Source organism: Eublepharis macularius, chromosome 13 (assembly GCF_028583425.1).
Source record: "Eublepharis macularius isolate TG4126 chromosome 13, MPM_Emac_v1.0, whole genome shotgun sequence".
NCBI lineage: Eukaryota > Metazoa > Chordata > Lepidosauria > Squamata > Eublepharidae > Eublepharis > Eublepharis macularius.
This window is the reverse complement of record NC_072802.1, coordinates 71,087,678-71,098,989: the sequence shown is the minus strand read 5'-3', so window position 1 is coordinate 71,098,989 and position 11,312 is coordinate 71,087,678. Positions and strand designations below refer to the sequence as shown.

General features: G+C 49.1%; 1 protein-coding gene across 1 annotated transcript; it reads left to right on the top strand.

The window, feature by feature from the left end:
- Positions 1 to 1,860: 1,860 nt before the first annotated feature.
- Positions 1,861 to 9,454, top strand: ERP29 (endoplasmic reticulum protein 29). The gene is made up of 3 exons (XM_054997123.1): positions 1,861 to 2,043; positions 5,903 to 6,041; positions 8,072 to 9,454. The coding sequence occupies exons 1-3, from the start codon at positions 1,909 to 1,911 to the stop codon at positions 8,572 to 8,574; spliced, it is 777 nt and encodes a 258-aa protein (XP_054853098.1). The 5' UTR covers positions 1,861 to 1,908; the 3' UTR covers positions 8,575 to 9,454.
- Positions 9,455 to 11,312: the final 1,858 nt, after the last annotated feature.

Genomic DNA, 11,312 nt, shown 5'->3' with positions numbered 1-11,312 from the left:
TCTCCGGGTGGGGGGGGGGGCAGAGGAGGAGCTTTGGACATCACTTAATGTGAATTCTCTGACATACTTCAACATGCAACAAACTCTTTAAAAAAACTGTCATGGACCTTTTAAATCATGAAGCCCGTGGAGATTTGCCAAAGTTTCGGCCTGCACAGCTTCTGAAAGCAGTATGAAATGTTATCATTCAAAATAGCTTTGGTGGAATAAAAGAGGTGCAGAGGAGTTTGCTGTGTTAGTCTGTAGTGGCAAAATAATAAAAAAAATCCAGTAGCTAAGACCAACCAACTTTACTGAGGCATAAGCTTTCAAGAACCACAGCTCTCTTTGTCAGATGCATCGTCAGAAGACAGCTGTGGTTCTCAAAAGCTTATGTCTCAATAAAGTTGGTTGGCCTTAAAGGTGCTACTGGACTTTTTATTATAGAGGTGGAATTACTTAATCCTACCTACCCCCCCCCTCCCCAGATGGCTGCACAATTTAAAATGGATACGAGATGAGGCTGTGCTCGATTCACGTTGAAAACCTGAGGGGCTGCCTCAAGAGGAAATTGTTAGCAGTTCAGTGGCATCCCGTAATTGTGCATAGGATGGCCTGTGCATATACGTCGGCACAGGGTTTTCACCTAAGCTTAAAAGTAATGAAATATTTCCATTTTACAGACAGGCAAACTGAGGTTAAGAGAAAAAGACTTATCTGAGGTTATTCAGTGGAGTCTGAATTGAACAGTTGGGGTGGGCTATGCCTAGAGGAATCCCAGATTCACCTACCTTGCAGGATTGTTGTGAGGACCAAATGGAGGGGGGGGGGACTGCGCATCACTGGCCTAGCTCCTTGGAGGCAGGATAAAATGCACTAAAGACAATAAAAGAGGAAGCCAACTATTCTTGGTCTTTTGTTTCACAAATTGTTCCTTAAGTGAAAAAAAGAAGACTGGCCTAGAAACGATGGCTGGACAGTTTGGGGAAGGGTCATTAGCAAAAGGCACTCTGTGTGAACTCAGAGGCATTCCCCAGTCTCCTTCCTTGGATGTTCAAGAGCAAAAGAAATGCACTCTGCATGTGGTGCGGGGCAGCTGCACCTTCCAGCAGCTTGTCCCTGAGCAGTGGCAGAGGGCAGCTCCTCGGGACTGCAGTGGCTTGGCAGCTCGGGTTGTTATGGGATGGGAAATTTCTTTTTCTGGAATTCCCTTTTTTAGACCCAGCCGTTGGTTCCTCCTACTGATTTTTTAGACACAGCTATCAATTCCTCTTGACCCCGCCCCCCCCAAAGCCAGTTTGGTGTAGTGGTTAAGAGCAGCAGGACTCTAATCTGGAGAGCCGGTTTGATTCCCCGCTCCTCTGCTTGAAGCCACCTGGGTGACCTTGGGGCAGTCACAGCTTCTCGGAGCTCTCTCAGCCTCTCTCACAGGGGGAATCGTCTTGAGGATAATAATGCTAACACACTTCGTAAGCTGCTCTGAGTGCATGTTACGTGCTGGTTGTTATTGTTATCCTCTCTCAAGAGGATTTCTGTTTAATTTCTCTTGAAAAGGCTCCCTTTTGCCCCCTCAGCCCTCGCCCTTGTTCTGCCTTCCCCGCTCCAGGGTGATGCTCTGGCGGGAAGAGAGGGAGGCTTGGCGAGCCATCGGCCGCCTCCGAGCACCCGCAGCTGGGATGGGGCAGCGCCTGCCCGCTGCCCTTTGGCCACGGAGGGACGCATCCGGCACCGCCTCCAGATTCCTCCAAGGAGGAGAGGGTCGTGGGATCTCCGCGAGCAGCTGGCGGAGAGGATCGCGGGCGCCGCTCGGCCCCCTGCCGGCGACAGAGCACTGGGGCGGCGGAGCACGTGACCCGCCCGGGTCCGGGCCCGGCTCCGGCTCCTCCCCCGGCAGACGCTTCCACGCCGCCGCCCGCGCACCAGCTCGCCATGGCCGTGGGGAGCCGCAGTCCCGCCGCCGCCGCCTGCCTGCTGCTGGCCCTGCTGGCCGCCTCGGCCCCGCGCGGAGGCCAGGCGCTGCACACCCGGGGCGCCCTGCCCCTGGACGCCGTCACCTTCTACAAGGTAGGGCGCCGCCCCGCCGCGCCTGCAGACCCCGGCGCCCTCGCCCGCCCCAGCAGGCCCGGGGGGCTGCCGGCAGAGGCGCGCGCGCCGGGGGGCTTTTATCCATACGGCGGGGAGGGGGCGATGCACCGCGCCCCTTCCCGAGAGCCCCGCGGACGCGCGTCTGCAGCCCCTCTTCTGCGCCGACTTGGTCGGCGGCGGAGCGTTTGGGGGAGCTCCGCGCGGATTTGCGCTGCGCCGCCCCAACGATTGTTTTGGGATGGGGGGGGGGCTGATGCGTGGCTTTCCTCCGTCTGCTGGGAGCCGAAAGGCGGGGAGGGGGGGCGGGCTAGAGAGCCGGCGGCGGCTCCGTTTATATGGCAGAGGACCCGCGTTTGGAAGCGCGCGGAATTGTTGCTTTCTGCGTCGGGGGGGGGGGGCTGTACGGGGGGAGGCAATTGCAAGGGATTGGGGAGGGAGGTGGCACCCGATCCCCCACGCCTTATCCAATGGCCTTAGGCACGTATTCCCTTCGGAGTAACTAATGCGCAGTTCGGTGGGGCTTATTCCTGGGCAAGCGAGGATGAGAGCGGGGCTGGGGGGGGGGGGGGGATCGCCTGGCTAGATTTGCAGTTGGAAGATGAAAGGATCTCTCCGCCCACCTGTCTGTTCGGGGGCGGAGAGAGCCAATGGGAGGCCAGGAGCGAGGGCGGCGGCTTCCGTCGTGCGCCAATCGCGGCAGTCCAAGTGGATCAAAGCGGCCCCGGGCTGGCTTGGCTTCCTGGCAGGGTCTCATTGGCGGGGATGGGGAAGCTGCGAAGGGCTGAGCCGTCCAGGCCCCCCCGGGAGCGCCAGGGCTTCATGCGCGGGGCAGGAGGGAGAGGGGGGGGTCTTTTTCAAAAGGCCTCTCCCCTGCGCATGTGCAGAGAGCTTTCCCCCTCGCTCTCTCTTCCAGGGGAGCCACCAGGCAAGAGGGGAGCGCTGGGCTTTTACAGAGGCGCCGCAGTCATGTGGCTGCGCCTGAGGACAGACAGCAGTGTGCATGCATTATCTCCCAAATTAAAAACGAGCAGCGCTGCCTCGGAGGCTGAGAACTGCGGGGGTGGCCGCCACCCTGCTCAGCTCCAGCCAAGCCCTGTCCTGAGGATGGGCTCTTGGCTTCGCTTCCTGAGATTTTGGGGGAAGCACCTGTAGCAGCTGTCTCTGGCTGGGTGGGATGCTGCAACATAGCTCTCCTTTTAAGGGGGGAACTCAATTAGAACACCCTCCGGTTGCCCATCTGTAAAAGGGGAGCAGTAAGGATAGACTTCAGTGCCTAAGACCAAAGATCGTGGCCACCTTTCACCCGACACAGCATTGCATGGAAGGACTCATAAGCCAGTTGAGAGTAAGCAGGCTTCCGTCTTTGCATGCTAGGACATTTCTTTCAGCCTCACCGAAACTAGAACTGATTGGTAGGAATGCCTCAAAGAGAAGGCAAAGAAGCATCTGAACTCAGCTTCAAAACGGGGCCTCATCAGTCGTGGCTCCTTATTTTTCACATTTCTTCCCCTGACCTCTCTGCTGGAGCCCAGTTTGCAAACTTGTTAGTGCTAGGCAAAACAGATTTTTTTGAAAAAAAACTGTCAAGCACTTTTACAATTTTGATTCCCCCCCCCCCCCCCCCCGTTACTGGTTTAGCAGATTCTGCTGGCTTTTTCTTTAACTGTATGATAGTTATTTACTTCATTTATACCCTGCCTTTTCCCTCAATGGGGATCCAACGCAGTTGACATCATTCTTCATTTTACTCTAACAACAGGTAGGTTAGGCCCAAGGGCACCCAGCAAGCTTCCATGGCAGAGCAGGAATTCGAACTGGTGTCTCCCAGGTCGTAATCTGACATTCTAGCCACTATGCCACGCTGGCTCCCCATTTTTTTGTTCTTAAGATTGTGGCTGCTTTCACACGTGTTGGTTAATACACTTTCAGTGCAATTTAGCAATTGTTTGCAACTGTACTTTCTGGTGTGAAACAGGAAAAGCCATTTGCAAATGATAACTGAGGTGCATGGAAAGTGTAGTATCCAAAGTGCGTGGAAGGAGCCTGTATTGCTGCATTTTGTGGTGCCGGATCTATTTTTAATTTGAAATTCCTTTTTTGGTTTCATTTTTGATCCACCATATTCAGAGTTGCTTTTAATTATAGTTTATGCTAATTTTATTGATTTCTGAGCAATTACTATTGCAAAGTGTGTATTGGAACTGGACACAGCCTTGAGCTGTCTCTGGGAGAGTGACATGTTAAATCAGGGATAAATAACACATTGACGTGATCAGCTTTCAGATAAACAGCAAGGAAAATATTGCAGGAAACTCTAGACTGGGTTGGAGCACCCCTGCCTCGGAGCAGCTGTCGAATCTTCTTGCCGATGAACTGGGCACATGTTGGCAAGGCTGCGTGTCCTATACGCTCTTTAGGGGCAGAGATTTCCTTCTTGTGTTTGGGTGTATCGCTTCATGAAGCACCTTATATGTTCAGGTAGCTCTGTATTTTATTATTAAGTAGGCTGTGCCAAGCTTACTTTAGCTTAGCAAATGAGCCTGTTGTTGGCTGATTGCCCGGGCATGGCACAATGTCTAGGAGAATTAGCTGTGATCCCATGCCATCCTTAGTTCAAATCTTGCCTTGGCCACAAACAGCTCTGCTCACCTTGTTGAGGTTCTTTGAACATGAGATTTGCAGAACATGTGTGAAGTACTATAAATTGTTCTGCTAGCTTGTGAGGGGAGGGCTAAGGGGACTCCAAACTTGTACGCCATCCCAATCGCTGGGAAACTTGCCAAGTGCTTTCCCATCTGCCTCCAGTTTCTGATATTTTAATAGGCATTGCTCATATACTTTCAAACCTATTTTTCTGCCTTAAAAATTGTAAACTTACTTTTTTGGAGGAGATTTTTGGAATGCCAGATTTTGCATCCGCTGACAGGTTCAGATATTGGGGCTGGTTCCATGAGGAAATAAATAGGAAGCTTTAATAATGGAATCCTTGCACTGAATTATTCAAGCTTCCCGGGAGCTTAGTTAGAGTCACTGCTGGGATTCATCTTTGGACTGGGTTGTGACAAGTGCAAAGTTCCTTTTCCTCAAGGTTGAGGAATTCAGTTCCTTCCTTCTTTTCCATCCTTACTTCCTTAAGGAGGCATAAGGGGCAGGTTGCCACCCAGACTTCAGAAAAATGACTAATTCTGTGCCTTTCCAACTGTGCCCTGGGACCCTCTCTTCTGGTTTCCCTAGTTTTTATCAAAATAGTAAAGAGTCCAGTAGCACCTTTAAGACTAACAAACTTTATTGTAGCATAAAGCTTTTGAGAACCACTGTGCTCTTTGTCAGATGCATCATCAGCTTTTGAGAACCACAGCTGTCTTCGTCAGATGCATCATCAGAGCTGTGGTTCTCGAAAGCTGACGATGCATCTGACGAAGAGAACTGTGGTTCTCAAAAGCTGATGATGCATCTGACAAAGAGCTGTGGTTCTCAAAAGCTGACGATGCATCCGACGAAGAGAGTTGTGGCTCTCGAAAGCTTATGCTAAAACTGATTATTCTTAAAGGTGCTACTGGACTCTTTACTATTTTGCTACTACAGACTAACATGACTAACTGCTCTGGATCTAGTATTTATCAGGTAGGTATAACTGCCAGCATGCCAGGCTCTTTCCATAATACAAGACAAGAGATCCCTGCCCCAAGGAGCTTCCAGTCTAAAGTTCCACCACAAGGGAGACTATAACAGGAAGGTGGAGGAGATGGTTCTCTACTCCTGACTGTAGGCACTGCCACCATGCGCTAAACTAGAATGTTCCACTGAAGTTTCTCCATTTGCCTTTTTTTTTTTTTAGGTGATCCCAAAACATAAGTTTGTTCTTGTGAAATTTGACACCCAGTATCCTTACGGAGAGAAGCAGGATGAGTTCAAAAAGGTGGCTGAAAGCTCGGGGTCCAGCGAGGACTTGTTGGTGGCTGAGGTGGGAATCTCAGGTGAGATGCTCCAGTACTGGATTCACGTGCAGGTGCCTGTTCTGGATGGGAAGCACAAGAGTGTTATTTAAAAATACTTATTTGTGCAAATCAAAGAAAGAAAGAAAAAACAAAAAACAACAATAAACACCAGTGGTGGAAACTCTGTTCATAAGCTTCTCTAAAAGGTCTCCAGGTACCTAAAAATAAGTCAGTACATAATTGTCGTCTAAATGCAACACACTCACATGTTGATAGGACAGTGTTGTGGCATCTCCTGTTTCCCAGCCCAGGCTCTGTGATTTCACCATGCTTGCACTGTTAAGAATGACTGAGATCTTGGGGATGAGGAAGCGGAATTATATCGTGGGTTCCGCTTTTTGGCTTTTCCATGGAATGCCCAGAGCCTCATTTCTAATGCTTTAGTCCTGCAGGGACTAGTTTAGTTGATTAACCACCTGTCTTTTAACCAATTAATTATTAAATTTTTATTTTCCCAAACCCTCACGTAGATTTGGGAGCAAGGGGGAGATGGAAGGAAGTGTAAATGTTTGCAATTTAATAAAATCTTACATTCACGGAGCCAAAGGAAATGAGGCAGATCTGAGCATTTTAAATGGGCAGCAGGCACAAGGAACCTTGATTGTGGATCCATGAATCTCATTGAAGAAGGTAGACTATAAATATGTGAATAAAACAGTGCAGCCTCTTACACGGTCTGACCTGTAAGGGCAGGCCTGTCCACTCTTTCCTCCTTACCTGTGGCACTCCTGCACCGTAACAGCACCCACCAATCAATGGCTTAATCTGGACAGCTGAAAGTTGCTCCCATTGATTCTCAGTGATCAGTTCATTCAAGCTTTAGAGCATGGAGCAAGGGTCACGGGGGGGGGGGGGGTAGTTGTGAATTCCTGCATTGTGCTGGTGGTTGGACTAGATGACCCTGTTGGTCCCTTCCAACCCTATGATTCTATGTCAGCGCAGATCCTGAACAGCTTCTAAATTTTAACCAGCCCGCCCACCTGAATGTCTATCATACTACGTTTAAAAGGCCCACCTTCGGCTCACCTGCAGTATTTATAGTTAGTTAATTAAACACTTTCCAAGTGATTAATGAAGTCTGTCCTGTCCATTAATTGGGTGCCAGTTTAGAAGAGGTATTCCTTCATCTCTGTTTGTGTGCCCCCCCTGCAAAATGGAGGAACAGATGCAGCTTCCTGCCACCACCACCCCCTCCACCCCGAGGCCTCCCATGAGTGGAACCCCATCAGTGAAGCAACCTGGCCCACTGAAGCACTTTCAAGCAGTCTGCAGGGTTTTCTACTTTAGGAATGAGCCCCATTCATATCCTAACAGTTGGAGCCCCAAAGTATGTTCTTGTTCTTAAGAGCTCTCCGTTCTTTCCTGCATGTGCCAATTTAGGCCAGTTCAGTCACTCATGGAGCCCTGGCTTAAGGGCCTTTGAAGGGGGCGACAGCCATATCTTTATGCTGCTTCCTTCTCTTGTTAGGCCTGACTGAAGGGTGACAGTGGCGAATTTCCCATTGTCATAGATCCAGAGGAGTTAGCCGTGTTAGTCTGTAGTAGCAAAATTGTAAAGAGTCCAGTAGCACCTTTAAGACTAACAAACTTTATTGTAGCATAAGCTTTTGAGAGCTACAGCTCTCTTCATCAGATGCATTGTCAGTTTTCAAGAATCACAAGTCTCTTCTTCAGATGCATCTGACCAAGAGAGCTGTAGCTCTCGAAAGCTTATGCTACAATAAAGTTGGTTAGTCTTAAAGGTGCCACTGGACTCTTTACGAATTTCCCATTGTGACTCTGCACAGGGCCGGGATCTCGTTCAAACTGTGCTGCAGCCCATGCGCGCTTTCCACAAGACCCCAAAGCTGAGCAGTTTCACCCCAGCAAACTCTTGGCTTCAGTAGCATCACCTTTCCTAGGGTCTTGCTCAAGCGGCTCGGAGAGTTAAAACGGGCAAGCCTTTTGTGGAGTTGTTATTGATTAAAATTTGACATCCCTGATATTTTGTTGTTGGGTTAAATTTCCAGATTATGGCGACAAGCTGAACATGGAGCTGGGAGAGAAGTACAAGCTGGATAAAGATGCCTACCCGGTATTTTACTTGTTCCAAAATGGAGACCTGGAGAATCCTTTGCCATACGACGGACAAGTCAAAGCCAGCGACCTCCAGCGCTGGCTGAAGAGCAAAGGCATCTATATGGGCATGCCGGGATGCTTAAAGGAGTTTGACGCCTTGGCAAGCAAGTTCTTGCGTGCTACTCTAGAGTCAGGGCGCAAGAGTCTTCTGGAGGAGGGGCAGAAGCTGCTGGAAGGGGCCAAGGAGCCCGACCGGAAATCAGCGGAGCAATACGTCAAAGTCATGGCCAAAATCCTCTCGCAGGGCGATGCCTTTGCTGCCAGCGAGGTTTCACGGATCACCAAGCTCCTCGAGGAGACCAAGATGAGCGATGGAAAGAAAGAGGAACTCCAGAAACGCTTGAATATCCTTACTTCCTTCCAGGTGAAGAAGGATGAGAAAGAAGAACTTTGACAGGCCAGGAGAAAATGGCACAAAAATGATGAGGTCAAAGCAGGTCAGGTTCCTTTCTGGTGCTCCTTTAAAACAAGCAAAACCATCCCAGTGTCTTTGGACGGAATTCTTCCTCTTTGATGCTTGAAATCCTTTTGTTTTGACGAAGACATCCCCAGTTGGAGACTCGGCTACAAGAGAGAAGAACACCTTCCATTCCTACAGCATAGGATCCCCCGTCTTTCCTAAGGAAGTTGCGGGCGTTTGGGAGTGGGTAAAAAGTCTGTTAATCCTTCATTGGTAAAGGCAAGTTTGCTGGGGTGGGGGCATATCCTTTCATAGGTTTTGTATTTATGGGTGCTACCCTTACCAGGTCTGTTCTCAAGATGGCCACCTTCAGGTTTCGATGCGGCCTGTCCTTTCGTGGTGGATTTCAAGATGGCTGCTCAACAAACACGGGGCAGCTTGTTCTTATTGGCTGAATTAGCTGGGTTATGCCTGTAGCCCCCCCTGTCCCCCTCGTTTTCCAACCCAAGGTAGGCGCCAGAAGTGTGGGTCACCGCGGTTGAGGTTGGCTTGAATTCAGCTTGGTTGGTGGCTTCCCAGGGTTGGCTGGCCTCAGAAGGTTGCTTGCGGTTCTTGACGGAAGCAAGTTCCAGAGCGCCACGCTCGCAGAGTTGTGCAGTCTGAGGGTTCAACCCACACAGCAGGTCGGGGGCAGTTGGAGTGGGATTGATTTTGTGTGTTTCGGGGAGCACAGGTTTGGGCAGAGCAAAAGGTGTGTTGGGGTTGGTGAAAAGCCAAGGATGTTGTATCTTTTACTGAACAGTATTTGCAAATTGGTTTGGGGACAACTTACGATGGCACTTAATTTGCTAATAAAGGTTATTTGAAAACAACACGCTCTCAACGTTCTCTGTGGTTGCTTGGTTAAGAAAATGAATGTCTCCAGAGATACTGAAAACAAACATCTGGATAGGAGTCCACAAAGTTTTGCTCTTTAAATGTGCGAACTGATCTCTGGTGTAATTTTTGCACTGCTGTTCTTCGTGTAAAATAAAATAGCAACTCCCCTAGCATTCGGTGTGGCAAATGAATGGGGCAGAGAGCCATTTGGCACTAAAGCTCATCCTCTGAGCTCTGCAAATCCTGTTTTGTGCCCTGCCTGCAGTATTCTGAGAATTAAGCCTTCACTGCCCACAAGCTTTTGAGCCTGGCTTCAGAATCATAAAGACTAGAAACTTGAATGGTTTTTGTTAAGTAGAAGCAGGGATGCCCCACTGGCTTGGCTCGTGTCCTACTCAAAGGTCAGGATAAGGAAGCTGATCATTCACTGAGCAGCCGATGCATTCAAACAAATCCGGATGTATCGATTTACATAATTACACTGTTTTCTCAAGTGAGTAAACTGCTTCATTGCAGCTGCTGACTCCTCTTCCACACATACATACAGAGACACAACTGTCACCATCTTGTTTTTTTTTTAAAGAAAACTTTTTGAGATTTTTGTTGAGGCTTACTACTTGGATGTGTGTGTGGCTTCGGTGTTAGGCCACAAACCTAACTAATCTTGTAATCATTACTCATAATCTCTCAAGAATAGATGCTGTTTATTGCATGGGGACAAAAGAGAAGGCCATGTGTTGGATGCTGGCCATTTAAAAGATGCCTCTGACTGCACAGGTGCAAAGAGGACACACACTGCAAGTGAATACTAATAATCTGTGCTTGGAAAGTAGCTCACTTTACTGACCTGTCCATGACACTTGAGGGATATGTGCTTCTCCTCTGGTGTTTGAGAAAGGTTTAGTTAGTGAATCGTGCTAGGCAATTCTGGCTGCGAGATGCAACTTTTTCATTTCTTAATACACAAGTCATCTGCGCCCTTTCACACAAGCACTTACTCTGCAGGTGCAAATACACTCCGCGCCACTCAAGGCAGATGTTGACATTGAGGCGATCTGATCCGGAACTGACTTCTCACGAAAGCAAAATAGTAGAGTCCAGTAGCACCTTTAAGACCAACCAACTTTATTGTAGCATAAGCTTTCGAGAACCACAACTCTCTGTCAGATGCAACTTTATTGTAGCATAAGCTTTCGAGAACCACAGCTCTCTCTGTCAGATGCAACCTGACGGTTGCATCTGACAAAGAGAGCTGTGGTTCTCGAAAGCTTATGCTACAATAAAGTTGGTTGGTCTTAAAGGTGCTACTGGACTCTTTACTATTTTGCCACTACAGACTTAACACAGCTAACTCCTCTGGATCTTGTGAAAGCAAGGAAGCTTGGTCCAGGTAAGCTCCTGGAGCATTATATTTGTATCGAAATTCTCAGCACGCCTGCTTCAAAGTCAACTTCTCTGGAAGTTGAAGACTTGACTCGGGACCATCTTTTCTCCTGTTTGCTTTACTTCCGTGGAATCCTACCTCCTTACATCTGCTTGGGTCAGAGCCTAAGGATGTGCTCAGCTTCAGCAGAAAAGCCCTGCAGGATCAGGCCGAACTTCCATCTAGTCCTCCTTTTTACTGCAGTCGATGACCAGGTCCGTCTGGGAGGCCTTCAAGAAGGACATGAAGCTCTGTGGTGCTCTGTGTTGTTCCCCCTTCCCTGAGCAACTGGGGTACACACTGTCTCCAGAGATGGAGGTTTCGTTTAGCTGTTGCTAACGGTCATTGAGGGAAACTCTCCTTTTTAAAGCCAAGCTAGCAGCCCAGTCCCATGGCAGTGAGTTCCACAAATTCCTTACACATGGTGCAA